Source organism: Schistocerca piceifrons, chromosome 6, assembly GCF_021461385.2.
Source record: "Schistocerca piceifrons isolate TAMUIC-IGC-003096 chromosome 6, iqSchPice1.1, whole genome shotgun sequence".
Taxonomy (NCBI): domain Eukaryota; kingdom Metazoa; phylum Arthropoda; class Insecta; order Orthoptera; family Acrididae; genus Schistocerca; species Schistocerca piceifrons.
The window spans coordinates 367,059,178-367,085,294 of record NC_060143.1 but is presented as its reverse complement, the minus strand read 5'-3'; the positions used below and the strand labels follow the sequence as shown (position 1 = coordinate 367,085,294).

Genomic DNA, 26,117 nt, shown 5'->3' with positions numbered 1-26,117 from the left:
TGTTCTTCAAGAAGGACTGGGAGGCAACACTGGATGTGAGGAATTCCTGAAATGTCTGCAAGGGGTGGTTTTGGGGGAAGGGAGGAGGATCCCTTTGAGAAGGCAGTCGGAACTGTTCTAGACAGGGTTCAACACTGGGTCTAGTATTTGTGGGCTACCCAAACACAGCTCAGACAACTATCCCCAGACCACACAGAAGCATCCCCCTTGTCACCCAATATTATCCTGGCCTCGAAAACATCAACAAATTACTCCGCCAGGGATATGACTTTCTCAAGTCAACCCCTGAGATGAGATCATCCCTTGACAAAATTCTCCCCACACCACCCAGAGTTGCCTTTCGTCGCCCCCCTAACCTCCGTAACATCCTTGTTAAACCCTACAATATTCCCAGACTACCTTCTCTACCCAGCGGTTCCTACCCCTGTAACCGACCCCGCTGCAAAACCTGCCCCATGCATCCCCCCACAACCACCTACTCCAGCCCCGCTACTGGTAAAACATACACAATTCAAGGCAGGGCCACATGTGAAACTACACATGTCATTTACCAACTGACATGCCTGCACTGCACAGCCTTTTACATCGGTATGACAACAACTAAACTGGCTGAGCGCATGAACAGACACAGACGAACTGTCCGCCTAGGAGATGTCCAATACCCAGTAGCAGAGCATGCCCTCCAGCATAATTCTAGGGACCTAGGAACCTGCTACACTATAGGTGCCATTTGGCTTCTCCCACCCAACACCAGTCCCTCTGAACTGCGGAGATGGGAACTTGCACTCCAACACATCCTTTCATCCCGCCATCCCCCTGGACTGAACCTACGTTAAACCACCTCACTCCCATTTACTCTTCAGTCTTCTCCTCTTTCCCTTTCCTCTTTAGCCATTCACGCATCTTTTCATCCTACATAGTTGTGTTTATCTTTATACTATATACCTCTTTACTTCTGTATGCATCCTCTTTGGTTTGTAGCTGGCACAGTACTTACAGTAGAATATCTTTGGCTTCCCTCTGACAACCATGCCTCCATCCTTGCTACCCTCCCTGTTTTCCTTTCCCTGTTGCTACATAACCTGGGTTGTGAGTAACTGAATCTACTTTCCCTTCTTCCCTTTCTTTCCCCTCTCTCCTCCCTGATGAAGGAACATTTGTTCCGAAAGCTAGGAACGTAAAATTTTTGGTTCTGTTTTGTGTGTATCTATAAACTATCAGTTTAACAAGTCATGATTGCAAAATACTAACACAAATTCTTTACAGACGAATGGAAAAACTGGTAGAAGCTGACCTCAGGGAAGATCAGTCTGGATTCCGTAGAATTGTTGGAACACGTGAGGAAATACTGACCCTATGAGTTATCTTAGAAGATAATTTAAGGAAAGGCAAACCTATTTTTATAGCATTTTTAGACTTACAGAAAGCTTTTGACAATGTTGACTGGAATAGTCTCTTACAAATTCTGAAAATGGCAGGGATCAAATACAGAGAGTGAAAGGCTATTTACAATTTGTACAGAAACCAGATGGCAGTTATAAGACAAAAGGGGTGTGAAAGGGAAGCAGTGGTTGAGAAGGAAGTGAGACAGGGTTATAGCCTATCTCCGATGTTATTCAATCTGTATACTGAGCAAGCAGTAAAGGAAACAAAAGAAAAATTTGGGGTAGGAATTAAAATCCATGGAGATGAAATAAAAACTTTTGTGGTTTGCTGATGACATTGTAATTCTGTCAGAGACAGAAAAGGACCTGGAGGAGTAGTAGAACAGAATGGACAGTGTCTTCAAAGGAGAATGTAAGATGAACAACAACAAAAGCAAAATGAGGATAATGGAATGTAGTCGAATTAAATCATGTGATGTTGACGGAATTAAATCAGAAATGAAATACTTATAGTAGTAGATTAGTTTTGCTATTTGGGGAGAAAAATAACTGATGATGGATGAAGTAGAGAGGATATAAATTGTACACTGGCAACGGCACGAAAATTGTTTCTGAAGAAGAGAAATCTGTTAACATCGAGTATAGATTTAAGTTTCAGGATGTCTTTTCTAAAAGTATTTGTATGGAGGGTAGCCATGTATGGATGTGAAACACGGACAATAAATAGTTTGGACAAGAGGAGAATACAAGCTTTTGAAATGTGGTGCCACAGAAGAATGCTGAAGATTAGATGGGTAGATCATGTAACTAATGAGGAGGTACTGAATAGAATTGGGGAGAAGAGTAATTTGTGGCACAACTTGGCTAGAAGAAGGAATCAGTTGGTAGGACATGGTCTGAGGCATCAAGGAATCACAATTTAGTATTGGAGGGCAGCATGGAGGGTAAAAATCACAGAGGGGAGACCAAGAGATGAATGCACTAAGCAGATTCAGAAGGATGCAGGGTGCAGTAGTTACTTGGAGATGAAGAAGCTTGCACAAGACAGAGTAGCACCGAGAGCTGCATCAAACAAGTCTCAGTACTGAAGACAACAACAACATTCACAGAGTATTAGCATGGCCTGAGACAGAGAATGCTATGAGAACAGTTGTTAGTGATCCACATCCATTGCTTGTTTGGACTTTGTTTATAACAAAAAACAATAGTGTTTGCATGTCGCCCATTGCTTACGACACTTCTTCTAAACACAAAGTTAAGTATTCATTGAAATAAAACTATACACGTTATATGCTTGAATCGTTGTATAGCAGCATCCTTTAGGCACCCTATACAATGCGAATGGACAGGACCCCGCAGTCTGGATCATGTGGGAGTTGAACTGGTCTTTGACAGGATGATGGGCTCTCACCATTACTGTTTAACTTCACACTGGAGAATGTCACATGAGAATGGACTAAGAAATGCCAACAATACATCAGGATCAGTAAAAACATCAAACTTAATTGCCTATTATCTGTAGGTGATCTCGCACTACTTGTAAACATTATGGAAGCAGCTAAGCTTCAAGCTGAAGGACATGGAAAGAATAACAGCAGATGTTGGATTGCAAATCTCATTTCAAAAAATATATATGTTGTCATCCTTCAAGGATGAAATGTCAGATGTTCAACTGAACAATAAGAAACAAATTCAGATTCTAAGTATGTTCAAATATCTTGGTGAAATCATAATGTGGAAATCAAAGGTGAAAGCCTCAATAGAAAGCAGAACAACTATAAAAAACAAGTACAAAGTGACTCTTGACCAGTCTACAAGAAAAAAATCACTCTCAATGAACACCAAACTGATATGCTACTGTTCTATTGTTAAACAGAAATCAAAATACAGAAGTTAAACACTATTCAAGTTGAATACCAAATCAACAACAGATAAAATACAGAAAGCAGATAGAAGAATCATGCAAAAGATCATTAAAGAAAACACCAAATATACGAACAGTGGAAACTGATATCGAACAAACTGGTGTATCAGGAAAGTGGGTCAGTAACTGGTACAATTTGAAAAAGGAGGATTCCCTTTTCTGCCATATATCAAGATTACCAGAAAACAAGCTAGTGGAACAATTATTCAAGACCTTTTGGGAACACAAAATCAGTAATAACTGGTTCAGACAGGTCCACAATGAATCAGAATGGAGAAGTAAAGGTGACTCTAAGAAACAGCAACATAAGATATAAACTATAAATATGTAAACAAAAAACCTACAACATAATTGATGAGGAAAGGGAAACAGACTTGGAGAGCAGAAGAGGAAGCTGCAAAGTTAAACCTCGATTTGGAAGACTTAAGTATATATGGACTGATTCGAGTTGTCTCCAATGTGAGAGTAAACTGTGTATTACAAAAAGTAAAAAGTGTGTGTGTGTGTGTGTGTGTGTGTGAGTGTGAGTGAGAGAGAGAGAGAGAGAGAGAGAGAGCGGGGGGAGGGGGGGGGGGTTGCATTAAACAGATTTAGAAATACTGATACAAAATTATAACCCACCTCTCATGTGGATCTTGAGGATCTGTGTCAAGAAGTACGGAATTGACAGAATTCCACTCCACACCAACATCTCTCCTCTGGCCAGCTCTGGTCAGGTTATATAATTTCATTTCTAGAGGGCTTCTGGGTCCCTTTAATTCCACCTGAAAAATAGCAATTCCTTTATAAGTCCAAACACTAACAGAAATAAAGGTGTAACAGATTAAATCTGTGTCTACCCACCTCCTCCAGCTTTGTGCATTCACTGTTCACAAACCCACCAGATTAATTTTACTAATTACTACATTGAAGAGTCAAAGAAATTAGTACACCTGCCTGATTTCTTGTAGGGTCCCCACACCATGACTTGGCATGGACTCTACTAACGCCTGAAGTAGTGCTGGAGGGAATCGCCACCATGAATCCTGCAGGGCTATCCATAAATAAGTAAGAGTGCGACGGGGTGGAGATCTCTTCTGAACAGCAAGTTGCAAGGCATCTCAGATATGCTGAATAATGATCAAGTCTGGGGAGTTTGGTGGCCAGCGGAAGTGTTTAAAGTCAGAAGAGTATTCCTGCTGCCACTCTGTAGCAATTCTGGACTTGTGGGGTGTCACACTGCCCTACTAGAATTACCTAAGTCCGTTGGAATGTGCAATGGACACGAATGGATACAGGTAATCAGACAGGATGCTTACATACATGTCACCTCCCAGAGTTGTACCTGGATATATCAGGGATCCCATATCACTCCAACCGCACACGTCCCACGCCACTACAGAGCCTTCACTAGCTTGAGCAGTGCCCTGCTGACATGCAGGGTCCATGGATTCATGAGGTTGTCTCCATACCCATACACATCCACCTGCTCAATACAATTTGAAACGAGACTCATCCGATCAGGCAACATGTTTCCAATCATCAACAGTCCAAAGTCAGTGTTGAGAGGCCCAGGCAAGGCGTAGCGCTTTGTGTCATGCTATCATCAAGGGTACGTAAATGGGCCTTTGGCTCCAAAAAGCTCATATCGATGATGTTTCATTGAATGTTTCACACGCTGATGAAAGGGTTCCATTCCTGTCACGCTGAACAATTCTTTTCAGTCGGCTTTATTTGTGACAGTTGTTTTGTTATGCCTCTCACGACTCAGCAACTCTGCTATGTGGTGAGTGGCAACTTTCCTTTTCATAATACTGTTACATTCCATCCTGGCTTTTCCACTGTTTAATATTATGAAAAGGATAGTGGTTACTCACCACATAGTGGTGATGCTGAGTCACAGATAGACACAACAAAAAGACTGTCGGCAAGCAAGCTTCTGGCCAAAAAGGCATTCATTGGAATTAGACCACCCACCCACCCACACACACACACACACACACACACACACACACACACACACACACACACAAAATTCACACAGACATGACCACTATCTATGGCTGCTGAGGCCAGGCTGCAGGCAACAGCGTGTGACAGTAGAAGCTAACTGCGTGGTGGGGGTAAGGAGGAGGATGCGGCAAGGAGGGGCAGGGACAGCACCGTAGGGACAGGTTATGGTAAAGTGCTGCTTGTGAGAGCATACAGGGATGAGATGGGGAGAGAAGCTTGGTGCAGCCAGGATGTTAGATGGGGAGAAGGGGGCAGCAGAAAAGGAAAGCAGTAAAAAGACTGAGTGCATTGGTGGAAGAGAGAGCTGCGTAATACTGGAGTGGGAATAGGACAATGACTAACAAGGGTTGAGACTAGGAGGGTTATGGGAATGTAGGATATATTGCAGGGAGATTCCCCGACTGCAGTTCAAAAAAGCTAGTGCTGGTGGGAAGAATTCAGATGGCACAGGCTGTGAGCAGTCATTGAAATGAAGAATGTTGTGTTGGACAGGTGCTCAGCAACTGCATGGTCCAGCTGTTTCTTGGCCACAGTTTGTCAGTGGCCATTCATGCGGACAGACAGTTTGTTGGTTGTCATGCCCATATAGAATGCAGCACAGTGGTTGCAACTTAGCTTATAGATAACATGACTGGTTTTACATGTAGCCCTGTCTTTGATAGGATAGGTGGCGCTTGTGACCAGACTAGAGTAGGTGGTGGTGAGACGATGTATGGGACAGGTCTTGCATTTAGGTTTATTACAAGGATACAAGCCATGAGACAAGAGGCTGGGAGCAGGGGTTATTTAGGAATGGACGTGGATATCGCTTATGTTCGTTGGGCAGTGGAATACCACTGTGGGAGGGATAGAGAGTAGGACATTCCTCATTTCTGGGCACGACGAGAGATAGTTGAAACCTGAAACCCTGGCAGAGTATGTGATTCGGATGCTCCAGTCCTGAGTGGTACTCGAATAATAAGGGGTGGGGGTGACTGGATAGATAAGGTAGAGGACATGGTTCTGCATAAGGCCAAGAAAGTAATTACAATCTTTGAAGGCCTCAGTGAGAATCTCGGGCAGCGTGGTTTGAGGTGCCATGTCATGAATTGCACGGCCGCTCCCACAGCAGGTCCAAGTCCTCCCTCAGGAATGGTTGTATGTGTTGTTCATAGGATAATTTTGTTTGAAGTAGTGTGTAAGTCTAGGGACTGATGACCTCAGCAATTTGGTCCCTTGGGAATTCACACACATTTGAACATTTTTGAGAATATCAGTATGTTCTGAGAGGGACAGCTCATCACTAAAGATGTGATGGCCATGGGCTGGCTAGGCTGTACAGAAGGGACTTCTTGGTATAGAATGGATGGCAGCTGTCGACATGGAAGAATTGTTGGTAGTTGGTAGGTTTGATATGGGTGGAGGTAATGACGTAGGCATCTTTGAGGTGGAGGTCAACATTGAGGAAGGTGGCTCATTAGGTTTAGGAGGACCAGGTGAAGCGAATGGGGGAGAAGGTGTTAAGGTCCTGGAGGAATGTGGATAGGCTATCCCCACTCTAAATCCAGGTCACTAAGATGTCATCAATGAATCTGAACCAGGTTAGGGTTTTGAGATTCTGGGTGGTTAGAAAGGATTCTTCTAGATGGCCCACAAATAGCTTGGCATAGGAAGGTGCCATGCAGGTAACCATAACTGTACCCTAGATTTGTTTGTAGATGATGTCTTGAAAGGACAGGTATTGTGGGTAAGGATATAGTTAGTCATGGCAACTAAAAAGGAGGCTGTAGGTTTGTAACCCGTCAAGTGTTGGGAAAAGTAGTGTTCAATAGTGGTAAGGACATGGGCATTAGGGATGTTAATGTAAAAGGAGGTGGAATCAATGGTGACGAGCACGGCATCATATGGTAAAGGTATAGGAACTGTGGAGAGTCAGGGGAGGAAATGGTTGGGATCTTTTATGTAGGAGGCCAGGTTGTGGGTAATAGACTGAAGAAGTTGGGTCTATGAGAGCAGAGATTCTCTCAGTGAGGGTACAGTAACTGGCTGCAATGGTGGTTAGGTTTATGGACTTTATTAAGCATGTAGAATGTAGGAGTGCGTGGAGTGACAGGCATGAGGAGGAAGATGGACTCTGGTGAGAGGTTCTGGGATGGACCAAAGGATTTGAGGGGAGACTGGAGATCCTGCTGGACTTCTGGAATGGGGTCGCTGTGGGAGTGTTTGTAGTTGGATGAATGTGACAGCTCGCAGAGTCCTTCTACCAGGTAATCCTCTAAGTTCAAAACAATAGTGGTGGAGCCTTTCATCAGCAGGTAGGATTATAAGGTCAGGATCAGTTTTAGGTGTTGGATTGTGGTTCTTTCTGTGGATGTACAGTTAGCTTGCATGTTGAGGGATTTGGGGAATGATGGTGAGGCAAGGATCTAGGTTACAAAATCCTGGAAAGTTAACAGTGGGTAACTCAGGGCACATTGGGTGTGGATCAGGATTACTTGGAGAAGTGAACTGAGGCAGGCAGGGTCCAACATGGGTCTCTGGTTGAGTCTGATTGGTAGGGTTGGTACTGAGAAGTGTTTCCAATGTAGGGATCTGGTGAAGGAAAGAATAACTTTAATGAGTCCTGCATGACTGAATTTGGGAGTTGGACAAAAGGTGAGGCCTTTGGAAAGGATTGACACTTCTGTGGGGCTAAGGTTCCTAGAGGATTGTGTTTCAAGTCTGTTTCGGTTCTGGATTCCGTACAGTGGTGGGAGGGAGTTTTTGAGAGTGGGGTAAATGTAGTAGGTCTGCAAGGCAGCATCTGTCAGCGATGAGGTGATGTGGGGGAGGTTTGGAGGTTGTTGTAGATGTGATGGATAGTGTTAGTCCAAGGCAGCAGAAGGAAGTGAACAGGGTGGAAAGTTTTTTGAGGTGGTGTTGTGCATGCTGCTCTAGTTCCTGGAGAGCATGCGTTGCAATGTGTGATATGGGATATAGGAATTTGGGATTGCATAGCAGGAGAATTTTATAGATGGAGAGATGGTATTGCAAGGAGGTTTGGGCCTGATTGACATGGTTTTATGTTGGTGAGGGTTAAAGCCTGGCAGACTCTGAACAGGTAGAGGTCATTGTGGAAGGACAATTTACAGCCGCAGGTGAGTAATTTGAATGTAAGGCTATTTGGGTGATTCCATGAGCCAAGCAACAATGCAGGAACAGTATGTGGGATAGGATTCTGTCTAACGATTAGGAAACTTTTCTGTACTGACACGGATGGAAGGAGTAAGGATCCATGGTGGAGGAGAAAAATGCTTAAAAATACATAAATAACATAGAAATATGTTGTTAAAAAATCTCAAAAATATGCCAAATATGCGCGCGCGCACACACACACACACACACACACACACACACACACACACACACACACACACACAAGCACAGTCTCTGTCTGCCGAGACCAGACTACAAGCAGCAGTGCATGATGGCAGAAGCAAACTGTGTGGTGAGGGTAAGGAGGAGGCTGGGGTGGGGAGGGGGAGGGACAGCAGAGTAGGGGTGGAGGACAGTGAAGTACTGCTTGTGGAAGCATACAGGGACAAGGTGGGGGAAGGTGGTGGGGCAGCTAGGTGCAATCAGAAGGTTAGAGGATGGGCAAAGAGAGGGGGGGGGGGGGGGGGGGCAGCAGAAAGAGAGAAGGAAAAAGTCTTTGGGTGTGTTGGAACAGAAGGCTGTGTAGTGCTGAAATGGGAACAGGGATGGGAATAGGTGAGTACAGGACAATGACAAACAAATGGTGAGGTGAGGAGGATTACGGGAACGAAGGATATATTGCATGGAGAGTTCCCATCTGCACAATTCACGAAAGCTGGTGTTGGTGGTAAGGATCCAAATTGTGCAAGCTGAGAAGCAGTCATTGAAATGAAGAACAGAGTGTCAGGCAGCGCACTCAGCAACTGGATGGTCCAGCTGTATCTTGGACACAGTTTGTCAGTGGCCATTCATGCGGACAGACAGCTTGTTGGTTATCACCCTCACTCAAAATGCAGCACAGTGGTTGCAGCTTAAGGTGTTGATCAGATGACTGCTTTCCAATGTAGCCCTGCTTTTGATGGGATAGGTGATGACTGCGACCAGACTGAAGTACGTGGTGGTGGGAGGATGTATGGGACAGGTCTTGAAGAGCAGTGTCTAGGAGGAAAAAAATTTAAAAATATATTCCGTATTTTGAGAGATGGTAGTATGGATCAAAACAAGAAACAAATGTCCAGTTAACAGGCACTCTAAAGGCCATGAGTACTTGTTCATCTCTGTTACTGTGAAATACATATCTCCTATTGCAAGCCCTTTGCTATTAAGAATGATCTACAGAACCCAGTAAACAAATGACAACAAGTTATTCCATTACTGCGATACAGCTGAAATTGTAATGTAATCTGCCTGCTATTATACAAGACCTGCATTTGTAAGGTATCATTAAAGATGTGTGGAATAATAGGCTTCCATTATGCTGGTACATGAAAGATAAAACTACAACGTCAAAGCACTTCACAATCATCTAAAAACACTTACCGGTTCCATTACAACTAATGCATGCACTGCACTTATTCATATAAATTCCAGGATGGAATAAAAATTATATGGAAAGGATAGATTGATACCCACTACACAGAAGAGGCATCGAACTGCAGACAGGCAATGAAAAAGAATACTAGAAATATTCAGCTTCTGGACTGCCTTTCATCAGATGTAGAAAACACACACACATTTCCAAAATCACAACTCACAAGCAAGTGGCCACTGTTGCCTCTGGAGTGTAAGACTGTGACTGTGTTTGAGCCGAGCAGCATCCTTAGTTATGGTGGCTGGAAGTACAGAAGAGGCATGTGGTGGGGAGAGCGAAGGGTAGCAGGGAAGGGGTTTGCAAAGTTGCTAGTGCTGCCTATGGGAGAAAGCAGGCATATGGTCAGGTGGGAACAGAAATGGAAGTAGACACTAAAATAAAATGTCCATGGATTATGTTACATTAAGCATCATAACATCTCTTGATAGACCACTGACCTTTATGCGACATTCTTCAGGTCTCGGCGGTTCAGGCTCTATTTCCTCCACCCACGGCAAATTAGTCTCTTGTTGACGGTTGTAAGCTAGCTTCTGCTCATTTGTCCATTCTTTATGCTGAAGACGTAGATCATGGTTTATCTGAAATTAAAGAGTTTCATGGGATAATGAGTATGCATCTTGAATCTTATAATAAGCCCCAAGAAATCATCATTTTTATAACATAAAAAAACCTAATGTTAACTAGTAATGCATAAACTTTTGAGTGGAAAGAAAGTTATAACTGAGTCACAATATCATTATTGTATGGTCATAAACATCCTAAAGTTTTTCTTCTTTCAATTATGAAGAAAATCACAAACATAAGGGCAGTCACTGACAACAAAGGCTTTTACTACATTATTGACTGAGTTGTTTAAAATTAAATCACACTGCTCCGTATTCAGATAATGCCACAATGGTGCCATTTGGATTGCCCTGCTTGGCAACATGTAGTTTTTTAATACAAATTTCAACAAATATATCACTGGTATGTCAACTGCAGTCGTCTGAATATTACATGCATCAAACTGGCACAAACCTTTTTAATGAAAGTATTAGTCATGATTTATAACAAGGCTGTTGATTCTTGATAGCAATGCATCAGCCAGATATTTTGTGGCAATATTTGTTAAACCTTTTAACATGTGACTTATACAGTGAATGGTGAAATGTCTGTGTAAAAATTGTGTTTGAGAAGCCATATCTTCCAAGAATGTTGCTGGTAAAGACAACATTATAACAGCAGCTATGAAAGCAACAACTGTAAGACGTAATGTCTGGCTTTACAGGTCTATAGCTCTGCTAGGAATGTAACATTTCCAGATATTAGTAGATTATCTCAATCTTGAGAAAGAACTGGCTCACTGACAACATAAATAATTACATAACTCTAAAAATAAAACTTTGCTTTTGAAATGTGGCTTATTATATGAGAAATAATTTGAGGTTTGTTGCGTGCAAATTACAAATATATTATCCTCCTGGCCAACAAAATAGAATTATTCAGAAGTCTAAAATTTAACACTTCATGAAAAAATGCCTCAATACAGTTTTAAAGTGTTATTAATTTTTACAACATGGTTTGGCTTTTAACATAGAAATTACAACAGAATAGAATGAAAAAGTAAATTTAGATTACTTTCACTTCCTTCTGTGCTTGTTTATGGTCTGACAGTTACTATTCTTTTTATATCAAACAGTAGAAAATTTTGGGCTGGAATAACAATTATATGAAATAGGACAGATTGCTGCTCATCTCATAAAGGAGGCACTGAGTGGTGGGCTGGCACATTAGACAAAAAATGTTACATATAGTCAGCTATCGGACTAAGTCCCTCATCAGACACTACAAAACAAAACAAGAACACACACATTTTTATGGCTGACAAAGGACTTAGCCTAATACCTAATAATACCTAGTAGTCAATCGGTTTGTTCATAAAATAACTTTTTCTGCTACCAGTCACAATTTTATTTCTGTTTATATTTTGTATGATGCATTTTCTGAAATGAGTCCTATTTCAAAGTTAGTTTTTTGTGTGTTGTGCCATATATTCATGATGATTGACTGATTTTTTTTTTATTGGTCCAGTTTTATCACACAGTACACTTTGTACAACTGATACTGAACAGGTCAAAGAAAAGTTGCAATAATAGATAGTATTAGCAACTAGGTGAATTAACATTAAGTATCCATTCTTACAATTTAATTTTCAAATAACTTTTTTCTTGTTACATACTCAGAAATTGTTTTACTGACTAGAAACAGTGTTTTATAAGAAATGCCTTTAGCTTAATTTTAAATATTGGATATGTAGCAATTTTTATCTCCTCTGGTATGTTACTGTGTAGTATCACACCAATGTTAACTGTGCTTCTCTGATAGGCTGTCATTCTGTGATATTTTTGGATTACATTCATTTCTCTCTGGTACAATAGCTGTGTACATATTTGTTCTGTAGTAGTTTGCCCATTTTCAAGAGGGTATAATGCAAGAAAAACACACATGAAAATTGCAAACATTTACAAAAAAAGCATTAGGCAACAAACAAAGAGAAAACTGTGATTGGTAGTAGAAAAAGTTATTTTATAAACAAACCCATTGTTTTGATGGTTTCAGGCTTTTACCAACCATTAATGATGCTGGATAAAATCAAATTATATAGCAATATTTTCTCAATGAGTCTGATTGCTCAACGCCTCCTCTATATGTTGAGTAACAATCTATCCTTTTCATACTGTTGTTAATATATCCTATTTCATTTTTTTTAAATGATTGTTTTGGATTTTCACTTACCAGAGCACAACAGTAATTGATCTCTTGCCCTTGATATGTTGCCACTGTCAACTATCTGATGACACCACACACAGTCAAACTAATGTCAAAATTCTTCTACAACTTCAGGTCTCATTTTGATACAAACTCCTGAATCCATTATGATCTGCACTAAACTTCAAGTTCAAATTCCCACTTTGTACCTATTTCTCAACAAGCAAAAATCAAATCATACAGGTCATCCTTCCATTGTTGGTTTCAATACTCACCCATTGAGTAAATTTCTACTGTAGTTGACTATTCACTATAACTGTACACAATCTGCATCCTTTAAGAAGGATGATAACTATTTTATTCACCATCCATGAGAACTCCCAGCAAACCAGCTCATTTTTTAAATATCACAGTTTTCAGCCCAAAAATAGTAAAATATATCTTTTCAGTATAAGGACAGCCTAGAACATCACACACTATCTACCAACACACCAGTTAATTTTGCCTATTTTTTTACAACTCAATTTTTTTTCCTATCACTGTATGTCAGTATGACTACCAATGAGCTGTCATTTTAGATTAGATGTATTTTTTGTTCCACAGATTTGTATTGAGGACATTCTCAACGATGTGGAACATACCACAAAACAAGAATATATGAACCATATTTATTTTTAAAAAAAGGATGCTAATTTTACTACCACCGAGCCTAAGGAAAATGGTCCTCATGAATGAGGAATTAGCTAAAAAGTTGAAACATATTTTCATTTAAGAGGCAATGTATCAAAACAAATGACCACAAGTAGCCATGGCCAAAGTACCAAATATCCTGTGGAAATTAACAAAAGAGACAATGAGCATGTGGTTTACTCCACATGTCATCAGTATCCAACTCCCCAACGTCAGTGGTTCCACGGTGCAGACATGGAACACAGTGGTAGTGGTGGTGTTGAAAGAGAGAGAGAGAGAGAGAGAGAGAGAGAGAGAGAGTACATTTTGCTTTATTTCCCATTTGAACTTACACCTTCATTTTCCTTAAAGTCTCTTCTTTTTCTTACTATTCACCAGCAGACAATCCTCACTTGACAAGATTTTTAAGGATTGGTACATAGCACATTGGCTTGTAATGGAGTCCAATACTTAATATATTTATAAGGAAACTATAAACTAACAAAAAGATAAACTGGCTGGCCACTGATTACCTTTGGATATGACACTGCCGATAATAGTAGAAAAACTATCCTAGCTCTCGGAACTGCAAGTTTCTCCCTCTAGGAGGAAAGATACTTTGCAAAAGGTTAGAAAGAAGGAACAGATCTCTCAAACCTCAGTTTGAGAGGGATCCATCCAGTTTGAGTAGAGACAGACAAGAATTATACAAAGATATTAAGACAGAACAAAATTATCTACCTTTGAAGCAGCAACAGACTGGCAGACGTGTGCAAAATGTGGCATATATATTAACTTCTGAAATCTTAAGTTTTTCAGTCGGCAAAACAGAGGAAAAAGCTAGAGTGCACCTGTTACGATGAAAATACTCTGAAAGTTAATAGTAGCTGTCAGTCAAACGAAAGATGGGGAAGGATGAGAAGGAACGAAAAATAAATTGTCATCAGATTTCAATATGTACAGCAAATGACAATTTCACACCTTGAACTAATACCCTCTGCTTTTAAACCCCAGACTCATAAATCTCTTACATTACCTTTGACAAGAAACTTTCCTCTGCCGGTTCGGCATAACCCTCCTCTATTAAGTTCTTGTTCACACTGCTCTTCGTTTTCAGGCCATTATAATGTTTAAAAAGCTCAACAGAAATCACCCCGTGAACAACAGAGTAGATCTGTGAATGGAGAAAGAAGGGAAAAAAAAATCACAAAATTTACATTCCTAGTACATTTCAAACAAAGAAAAGGAAATTACCTTAAAGAACAGCCTTTCAGCATATTTAGCAGAAATTTTCATAAATCATTTGATGAAACAATTATGTTCATTAAATAAACTACTTGTTCAAACACAGAACACTATTACAGATATCTGGATAATAAAATTATACAGTTTAATATAGTAATGAAGCACTAAATCAGATATGTGGCCCCCTCAATGAATTTCAGAACAATATACAGTTTACAACAAAACTTACAAAATAAAAAAAATAAACCATAACCTCTCCAGTTCTGTTCATAAGAACAGAGAATGGCAACAACACTTCAACATTTTGGTTGGTTTGTGGGGGTTGAAGGGGCCATACCACAAAGGTCACCAGTCCGTTCAACATTTTTCAGAGAGGAATAGGCTCTATGTCATCCCGCATCAATAAATTAGAAGCTTTTAGGAATACATGCCACACAGTGTTAAGAATGCCTCTGTCAGAACAAGTACTTGCAGGTTAAATAAGTATCATTACATACTTTGCCATAAAACTATTCGACAACTTAAAACTACTAGTAGAATGGTAAAAACACTTAAAATAGTGAATGAAGTAGGGTTTTAAGTTTAAAACCCAAACTCGCTTGATAAAAGGGTGTGGAGGAACCAGAACGTTTTACAATTAATAAGTATTAAAATTTGGCAACTGGTTACAAAGTATCTGCTTAGGAATAGTTCCATTATACAGTTCATGTAAATATAGTTGTGTCAAAGAATTACATGACAGAAATTTCGAGTCATATCATGTGGAAGAGCAATGTTCTTAAGGAAGTTGTAACATGTTGCTTGGGTACGCTCCTTGGCATACCTTGATAAATTTTAGTTTTTCTCTTACTCACAAACTATTCACAACAAACAGAAATTGGGAATAGGCAACTACTTACCTATATCTGAAAAGTGTTTGGTAAATAGACATATATTACAAATCTCTGGACTAATGCATGTGACTACACACCATATATAATTGCCTATTCACATTTTTGTTTGTTGTTTCCCCTCCTGAAATTTCCATACTAGTTACGCTTCATAATGATATATAAAGGAAAATTCTCTTGAGAAAACTATAAAATTATTGGAGAGAATTGCTGGTCAGTTTGCAGGTGAAATTTCAGTATTGCTGATTGGCTTGTATCAAAATATGCAACATTATCTCAGCTTTCAGAAATAATGGTTCTGAGAGTTAGAACAGTGTATTTTTGTGGTACACTATATGAAGCACCGAAATTTTAGTTCCTCTTTCTTTCCCTCCAGCCGTCTAACCAGAACCACTGGCTCTGAAAGCATTCACATTTCCATACATTTGTGTATGTCTTCTCCTTGTGCCATTTGGTGAGTAGATTTTTTTTCTCTATCCAAGTGTATCATATTTTCAAAAATTGATTACTTCCACTGATATATCAATTCCACTGTTTTTTGTTATTCTAGTGCAATTATTAATGTAATAAGATGATGCAAAAGTGTTAACTGGCTACAACTGACACTCTAATGGAAAATTATCAATTAAATATTTGGTAGGAAGCATTTATTATGCTAATTTTCAAACACTGATTTATAGCTTGCAAATGCTGATAACAACCCAACTGCTGAAAATTTCATTCTCGACTGAACATGATTTGTATTATATTTTATCATACTTGAATGCAAGACACATTTCATGTCTTGTATTATTCACAGGCTGGCTGTTATTTTTCTTCTGAATTTTGACTACAAAAAGGACATATGTGGCACTTACTACCGCAAGTCTTAACATATTCCTGTGAATTGACAAGTTGGAATACTTTTGTAGTTGTTCACAATGAGTTTCCCACAAAAAACCTATGCAAAATTTTCTGCTTGCATGTATCTATCTAAACAATTAGCATAAAATTATTCCTAAAGAATATGCATACAAATACTCAACCTAAAAACAGAAAAGTTTTGTTTAAAGATCATACCTCAGCTGTAAATATTTTTCCTTCTGTAAGCTCCCTGAATGCTTCATGGGCTTCATCTGACCAAACTCCTCGGGGATTTTTCAGAATAGATGGTTTTATTTCAGACAACACAAACTCACATGCAAGTGGCAGGATTGTATGCACACCATCTTCCATGTTTTTCTCAGAGAAATTCCTCAGGTCACTTAATGTCACAAATTCCGTATTTCCATAATCAATGAAAAACACCTAAAATGAAGTCAGCATAAGACAATATTTATAACAGTTATTCAAGGGATACAATTTTCTTTTTAATACATCATAGAAGAAATTCCAAAAAGTTAAGAATAGCATAAGAAGATTGGAATATAAATAATTTGTGAACTACAGGTGCTCAATAGTAATTTCTTCTTGTCAGAAATAATTAGCAATTGTATTGGTTAATTAAATGTGAAGTTAGTACATGAAAAAATTAATAACATGTGAGGTGCTACCAAAACTGTACATGGCACAGCCAAGAATTTACAAGACTTCCAACTCTGTACTGAGCTGAGGCTTTTGTTGGGTTATTTTACAGTGAGTGATTCCACTTGGTAACCTAAGAAGGGCTCACCAGACGGTACTGAGATGGTGCTAACCTCACCCATCTTGTTGAAAAGAAATGTTTAAGCCTTAGGCCACTTTCACTGGCCTCAGAAAAATAGGGAAAACTGTGTATTAAATTTTGGGAATGTAAGGGAAAGACAGATTGCTACTTACCGTAAAGAGGACTTGGTTAAGTTGCAGGCAGGCACAATTAAAATACTTACACATTAGCTTTTGGTCACAACCTTTCTCATAAAAAAGAAACACACACACACAAAAACACAAACACAAACACAAACACAAACACAAACACACACACACACACACACACACACACACACACACACACACACACACAATCAGAGAGAGAGAGAGAGAGAGAGAGAGAGAGAGAGAGAGAGAGAGAGAGAGAGAGAGATTCATTCATACAAGCAAGCACAACTCATGCTCACTTGACCATCATCTCCAGCAGCTTGGACCAGAATCCTGGTATTCTGGTCCAAGCTGCCGGGGATGACGGTCATATGTGCGTGAGTTGTGAGTTATGCTTGGGTGTGCGTGTGCGTGTGCTTGTGTGTGTGCGTGTTTGTCTTTCTTTTTCTGATGAAGGCTGTGGCAAAAAGCTAATGTGTCAGTGTCTTTTAGTTGTGCCTGTCTGCAACTTAATGTGTCATCTTTACGGTAAATATCGAACTATTTTTTCCTTGCATTCTCAAGATCCCTTATAGTTTTGAAACTCCAACCTTGAGTTTCCATTGTTATATTAATTTTTGAATAGTTCTCTGGTATTCAGGTGGGTGACATCTAAGAAGTGTGATATTTTGGCAAGCTGACTTCTTGCCATCTTCAGGCATTCCTGATGTCTGAGTGATATATGCCGGGACCACTGTTACACTGTGGCCAGACCTAGATGCAAATCACTGCTGGCATGGTGACAATGCTTCTTCATCCTATTCAGCTGACAGGAGTGGAACTCTATGTAGACTGCCACTGTGCTCTTGTGATGCTCAAGGCTGGGTTCCAGGCCTTGCTTAATTGAAAACTGCTGTCCTTATTTACGGTCCACCAAGCTGTCAGAGCTCTAGACAGTGCGGAAAACAAAGTTAAAAAAATTGGAAAAGTATGTGTGTAACTGCACAGAAGCACAGAACAAAGTATTGTGTCAATATTACAACATTAACAACACAGGTTGAAAGAGGTACAAGGAGCTAAAACAATAGAGCATATGGGTGTGGCTGGTTGACTGCAAAAACAAAAAAAAAAGGAGGAGCCAGCCCCTTTGCAACACACTAAAACCTTCAGCCTACAAGTTTAGGCCAGAGTCCAGACACATCAAAAAACTTTGAAACCTTAGTCACACTAATCTCATCATCAGCTAAAATACAGGGCATATTCCCACTGATATTTGCTTCTGCCCTTGCATCATAGTACAAAACACACCATGTTAAAATATGGTGGATAGAGATGTGCATGCTACAAGCATCACAAAACATAGGATCCTCTTGTCGGAGGAGAGCAGTGCCCAATTCTAAGACTCGTGAGGGTCACTTCGTACTGCCTGAGCAACTGGCAGGAGGAATGCCATGTACAGGTTGTTGACTTTACCAACTGCAGCTTATTGGCCATTACCGCCCAACCATTGTACTGTATGCACTTCCCGTGTAGCACTTCCTGTGTAGCACAGAAACGACAGCCTGCAAGGGAATAGGACACTGTGCCACACCCTGTCCTCTGCAGACCTCCTTGGCAGCCCGATCGGCCTCTTCATTTCCCCATATCCCTACATGACGTGGCACCCTGCAGAATGACACCTGCTTACCCTGCCATCGGAGCAAGTACAGTTGGTCATACATCAGTCAGACCAACTCCTCAGTTGGGTACAGGTCCTGTAACGATTGTCAGGCACTAGGGGAATCGGAGCAAATCAAAACCGTTTGCCCTGAATACAATGCATCTGTTGCAGTGCCTTCTGGATTGTGTGGAGCTCTGCTGAGAAAACAGTATACTTGTCAGGAAGGCCAATATTGGAACATGACAGAGCAGCCAAGGGAATCCCCTTTTTTTTGGAGCCATCAGAGCACACCACTGTGAAACTGTGAGGCATACGTACAATGTTAAAAAAAAGGAGACAGAAGTGTAAAATCTGACATACGATCTTTCTTAAAATTCGTCAATCTAAAATATGTCTGGACCTCTGGCGAAGACAAGATTGAACTCTGCTCCAAATGCAATGTAAAACATGAATACCAGCCACACCCATTTCTATAAAGCAATCGTGTGCAGGATACCAAACAGCCTTTCCAGTGGAGGCTGAACAGTGGCATGGAATGTGGGAGTGCATGGTGTGGACAGTGTTTTATAAGCCTGGCGCACCATAAGTAGCCATCAACTGATGTGAAGTGACAGTTCACCAGCCTCGCCATCACCTGATGTGAAGTGGCAGTTCACCAGCCTCGGCACAAAGGCTTGGTTTGGGGCTTGTTCTGAATGCCCCAGTGGCCAACCAAATCCCTTCTTTAAAATACTTTAAAGACTTAAGTGAGCTGTTTTTCAGAGCCTTAAAATGTGGTATCCATGTAAGCTTAGAGTCCAACATGAGGCCCAGAAACCTCACTGAGTCTTTAAAAGGAAGGAAAGTGTCCCTCACCCTCAATTCAGGAAAGAGAGTAGTTAAAAAGAACACATACAGACTTCTTGGTGTAATACTTAAAACCACTCTTCCACACCCATTCATCCGAATGTCAAATAGTTATTTGCAACTGATGTGCTGTCGTTGTGAGGCTTGAAGAAGAGCAAAACATAGAGAAGTCATTCGCAAACAAACAACACTGGACAGGACTTTTCACTACGGACATAATGTTATTAATAGCTATGACAAAGACAGTCACATTTAAAACGCTACCTTGAGGGACACCGTTCCCCTGCCAAAGTGATCAGACAGGATGTCATTGACTCGGTATCTAAAATATCGTAACGAGAGGAAGGACTGATTAAAAATGAGAAGACAACCATGAAAACCCCACTCGTGACACTGCTCCAGGATAAGATGCCACCAAGTAGTATCGTATGCCTTCTCAATGTAAAAAAAATATACCCAGAAGGTGATGCTGGCATAGGAATGCCTTTTATATAGTCATCTCCAGGAGGGTCAGGTTATCAAAGGTGGAGTGATACTTCCTCAACCCACACTGAAAGAAACTAAGGAGGTCTCTTTATTCTAAGATCTGGACAAGGTGGCAGTAGACCATCTACTCCAAGGTCTTTCCCACAGAGCTAGTGAGGGCAACACTGTGGTAACTACTCGGGGATGTATGGTCTTTCCCAGGTTTTAAAAGAGGAATTAAAATTGCCTCACAACACAAGTCGGAAAAGCAACCCAACACTCAAATGGCACTAAAAAGTGTGAGGAGGATATCTTTGCTTCACCTTGTGAGGTGCTGCAACATACTATAATGGATTCTGTCGTGACCAGAGGACGTGTCATGAGCCACAGACAATGCAGAATTCAGCTCCCACATGGAAAATGGGCAGGTGTTATCTTCACCACTGGTGGACCAGATGTCCAAACTACACCTCTCAGCATCCACTCCATGGCATTCGAAACCTGGACTCTGACTTGCAGTTGCAGTAACTGTGGCAAAATAGGCCGGCATAGTCCAGGCAATCATCCATGGGTTGGTTTGAGGAGTGCTGTTCCACATTACAACAGCCCCGGCATTGGCACAAAGTTCAAACTGGGCCAACTGGCTAAAAAGTGTCCAGTCTGCTCTACTGAGCACCCATCACATTGGGTTTTTTTTCCGGTTTCCACTCCATCTGGCAGATGAATCCAGATTGGGAAGTGATCACTTCATGCAAGTCAACCACTTCCCATTGAGCATTGTGAGCAAGAGCTGGAGAGCAAAGTGACAGATCAATGGCAGAGAACAACCCAGTTGCTGTGCAGAAATACATGCTGTGTACCGTATTTAGAAAGTATGGGCATGATGACATGAGAAGCCTCAAAATTGCTCTATCCCTGTAGCAGGTAGTTGCAGAGCCCCAAAGCACATTGTGTGTATCAAAATCACTACGTGTGTGTGTGTGTGTGTGTGTGTGTGTGTGTGTGTGTGTGTGTGTGTGTGTAATAAGGTCAGTTAGGGCCTCTTCATCGAGCACATCATGTGGGGGCAAGTAAAGGGAACATATTGTCTATGGACGAGGCACACGTGCACTGATACAGCAACTGCTTGTAAAGTCGTCATAAGTGAGAGGGGCGAGCAGTGGTAGTCGGTACTGACAAAAATACCTATGCCTGCTCTACCTCTCTCTCCACTCAGGTCGACTTTTCTGTGTAGGATATAGCCTTGTAGCTCAGGGGCATGCAATTGATGGAAATTAGTCTCCTGGAGGTGCAGACACAATGGCCTACCCTGAGATAAGAGATGGAGTTCATCCAATGCATTCTGAACCCTTGTAAGTTCCAGTGGAGGATGGAAGTCACTTCATCGATGTGGTTTTAATTTACCCCTATCTTTGCACCAAGGAGGTGAAGCACATGTACAGTGAGGGGGAGTGGAGGGGCTGCCTGGATTCTAGGTATCTAACTCCATGATGTCCTCCTTATCAGTCAGACTTGAAAAAATGATGTCTGATGGAGCTCGGGACAGCTTTTGACCCGAACACTGTGAGCCTTTCCTTGCAGCCTGTACCTTCAAGGATGAGGGGGAAAGGGGATGTTGAAAGGCACTCTGCTTTTCTTGTTCCTTCTGGATGCTACTGCAGAACTGTTGTTGGTCTTTCCTGGTGCAGCTGCCTGGATTGCTTTGTCCTTAATCTTTTTTCCTTGGCATGTACAAGTTCAAGTATGGGTGCTTGTGGTGGATACAGGCACACTAGACACCGTGTGCGTTGAAGTGCCTGCCTTGGGAATAGGTTTCTGCACCATGGAATACTACAAGGTGGCAAAGACAGGGGGTTTCGTCACCATATATTCTTTTTTGTCTTTGGCATAGGCAATACACTTGGTCAATCCTTTTTTTTCCTGTATTTTCCGTTCCTCAGCAAAAACAGGGCGGTCTTGGCTCCAGACTGGGTGGTTCCCAGAGCAATTGATTCAGATCGCTGGAGACGGACAGTCAGTCCCAACATCATGAGAAGCTTTTCCGCACTTCCCGCAGATTGCTTCATAGGGTGTATACGTGGACAAGTAAAAAAAAATTCCGGGGTTTTTCCCGGATTTCCCGGTTAAAAACACACTTTCTCCCAGGTGAAAATATACTTTTTCCGTGTTAAGTGACAGTTTACTGTTCCTCGGCACTGTAAAACTCGTCAATTCTTTGAATATTTATGGTTTTATATACCGACGTAGAATTTCCCCGAGCTTTAGAAAACGATACTTAGGGGAAAAACACGTTTTGAAAACCTTTGATGTGCAGCAACATGTACGCTGCATATTTCCGTATTACGAAGGTATAAGTTTGAATTCCACCACACACCGCATGCCACTTTCCGAAGCACTGAAATCGAGATTGCGATGCGCTTTTGTAAGCCAGTCATAGCTCATGTCACGTGATCTCGCCAGCTGATGACAGCACAGGACATGTGATGTAGTCAGCCAATAGCAAGATCACTCACAAGTAGCGCGAAAACACAAATAAGGAAACTTAATGGTTTAAACTAATATAAATAGCATTCACATATAATACTGGTCTCGAAGATTAATAAGCTGGAAGAGAAGGTAGGCTTCCACATATAATATTGATCTTTTTTGCACGTGTTACACTTTAAGATACATCACACAAGTTTGGCAGCAAAATTTTTAATAACGACGTAAATGTCTGATCTTCTGGGCTCGAAATTCTTCTAAATGGTCGTCCTCAAAGAGTGGATTTTTAAATGAGAGTCAAACGCTTTGTGATTTAAGAAAATCATCGTACATTCTCGCACATAGTTCATCTTGAAAATGAAATTTGGTTTGAATGTAACGCTTTTCAAACCACCATTAGCAATATTTTCCTGTGACCTGTTAGAAATAGGTTCATTTCATCAGTTGGAAGAGAGCGTCAGATAACAGGCATCACTGCGCTTGTGCGACTATGATGATGCAGGAAGCCTCCATGTTCGTACATATAAAACATTAAAAGATCTTGCATTATGTCATAAAAGAAACTTGAAGCGCATCAGGATTTCGTGAACCATACTAAAATGCATAATTCGGTTTGAAATGCACATTCGTATGTAAATTTTCTTGGAGTACCAGTACTGTATCTTCTAATGTTTGGTTCTTTATTATGGTATAACGCCATACGTGTTGAAATGCAGCGAACAGTTGAAACTAGCTAATCGTGTGAAATTAAACACTTTGTTTCAAGTAAATTGACTGCCTCAGCAGAAAAGATTAATGAAAGCCAAATCTCTTTAGCAAACCGACAAAAATAACTTCATTGTTCTGCAAGGTGATTAATGCTCGACTGTCAGGAAAGTAGAAATAAAATCTAAAACTAATAACATATTTTAGTCTTCCGTAATTATGCGAATGTATTTTAATTCATTTGATAGCTTCCGGCCGCAAAAATCCGTTTGTTATCATTTAACGTGAGAGCAATAAACGAAGAGGAAACAACAAAATCACTGAACGTAAACAGGTCACATGGAGACGACCCATCTCCCCACCTCAACTCGGACTGCTCTGGGCATCAGCCCCAGATTTACTATATTTCTGAACCGGGGCAATATTAAGTAGTGGCGCCCAGCCACACTTCTGTAACCAGAAGCGAGAGAACGTACTACTCATAAGTGACTCAACTGCGCAAGCGCAAGAGCCCGCCTGCAACTGCTCAAACAATTCTAATTTAAACAGTTGTCATGTCACGATTGGAGGCAATTTGTTGTTATGAAGTATTGCATAGTCTTCCTAAAGCCTTTGACACACACTTTGCTGTTGGCAGACACTTGTATGTCACTGTGTTTTGTTGTATACGGCGCATTTCCTTTGCAACTTGAGTTTTATTTGCATCCCCCCCCCCCCCCCCCCCTCGTTCATGTTTTGTTGCCGCAGTATTAACTGCAGTAGCCGGATACAGTAATATCCTTTGTTAAGAGTATTGGTTCTTACCAGTCAAAATCATAAAAATTTAACTGAAAACTAAAACAATGAAAAATTCCCGGAATTGTAAACAATTCCAGTGTTTTTCCCGGTTTTCTCCCGGATGAAAAAATTCTCGGATTTTTCCCAGATCTCCCGGTTGTCCCGGGTCGTATACACCCTGACTTCACCCCCACAACTCATGGTTGTATGGCCGAAACACTGGCATTTATACACTGCACAGGGTTAGAATGTAAGGCTGAACATTAAGTGAATGGAACCCCGCCATAATATATTCAGGCAGTGTTAGAGAACTGAATGTGACAATGAAAGTGGCTGTCTTTTCAGTTTCTCCATTATTCCTTTGCTTTTGTTCGTCCACATCGACTATCCCCTGGGATGCCCATTCTTGCTTCAGTTCTGCTAAGTCCATGTCCACTATATTTTGGCATGTGACAACACCCTTAATGGAACTGAGAGAGGTGTGCATCTCTACAATGATATTCTATTCACCCAGTTTCTGAGATTTCTGAAGAAGTTCCACCTGCTTTGACTCGTTAGTTTCTACCAACAATGAGACATTACACAGTCATTTTCTACATTTTAAGGTGCCAGCAAGGCCTTCCAAAACCTAATGGATATATAAGAGCAACACTTTTTCAAATGTCCCCTCGTTCACCAGAAACACATTAATATTCATGACTCCATCAGCCATGTTACTGAAGTCCAAAGTGTTCTTACTATCGGGAGACTAGCCTCTCTCATTCTCTTGGATGAATGGGTGTGAACACTCCCGGGCAGTATATCCTTCCCACTGGGAGGAGAGGGAAATGATTTTGAGGGTTCCATCTCAGTCCCACGAGCAGCTAGGGAAACAAAAGGGTCCACTCAGAGAGAGCCTCATGTGCCTGAGTAAGCCTTATACGACTAAGGTTCCCCAGAGGCTGCCTCCTGACAACTGTTCCACCTTAATGGCCATGCACCCCATCTGCACACAGTACACCTTGTGATTGACAATTTTTTTTAAACAGTGGTTTCACCATCCTTGTGATCCAGGTGGTCAAGCCAAGATCTCCGTTCCACCACTGTGCCACACGGTGGTCGCTGAAGAATGTCTAGAGCTTATGGTGACAGGGCTGGCTTCACTTACCAGTCCCCAGCTCAGGAACCTCAGGGTCACCAAGCTCGTACTCAGCAAATGAATGCCGATCCCCCGAGGGCATCAGAGCTCTACAGTTTCTTGAGAAAACAATGCCAGAAGGTGTTGGAGTGTTGCAAAAACTTGGTGCTGTGACAGTTCATGTCCATGGAAGATGTAGTGCTCTGCCACAACAGACTTTGTCGGCTGAACAATGTGTGTGTGATGTTTATGCTCAGTGCACCTCACCTGTATTGTCCGGGTAGTCTGGCCCACATGCATTTCCCCACACTGCAATGGATGCTGCAGACTCCCAGTTTGACGAGTATTACATAGCCTTGAGTGATCCTAAAAGGTTATTTTGATTCGTCAGCAGAACACACACTTGACATTGTATTTCCAGAATATTCATCATAATTTTGCCGATGTCTTCCCAATGCAACTGATTTATCTTTGCCTTCAGCAGATTATGGTTTTGGCTTCTTTTGTTTTAAGGCCTGTTGTACCTGGCGGTTGCTGTAACTGTTCATATGAAACACAACCTGTAAGTGCTGCAGTTTATCTGCTGGACTGTCACAGTATGACATTTCATGTGCTCTCTGCACTAGGCTGCTTAGGACACCTTCGGGTTGGAAGGGGCATGACAGCTGGAGGCATACAAGTACAAATCTGTATGTGTCAGTTTATGGTAGATGTTGTATCCTAGTGTGCTGTCTGGTCTTCATTTGATAAGCACATCCCGAAATGGAAGTTGATGGTTTTCCTCTATCTCCATTGTGAATTTGATATTCTGGTGTAGCAAATTTAGGTGTTGCAGAAAGTTTTGTAGGTGATGTCATCCATGTGACCACA

At 41.1% G+C, this 26,117-nt stretch overlaps 1 protein-coding gene across 5 annotated transcripts in view; it reads right to left on the bottom strand.

Annotated features, from left to right (window-relative positions):
• The window catches only part of LOC124802628 (ATP-dependent RNA helicase TDRD9), a 263,497-nt gene that overhangs the window by 63,144 nt on the left and 174,236 nt on the right, over positions 1-26,117 (bottom strand). For all 5 annotated transcript variants that reach the window (XM_047263517.1, XM_047263522.1, XM_047263521.1 and 2 more), the window contains exons 18-21: positions 16,498-16,725; positions 14,340-14,477; positions 10,324-10,464; positions 3,931-4,073 (exon numbers count right to left, since the gene is read on the bottom strand). In XM_047263517.1, coding sequence (XP_047119473.1) covers positions 3,931-4,073; positions 10,324-10,464; positions 14,340-14,477; positions 16,498-16,725 — 650 coding nt within the window. The remainder of the gene's footprint in view (positions 1-3,930; positions 4,074-10,323; positions 10,465-14,339; positions 14,478-16,497; positions 16,726-26,117) is intronic.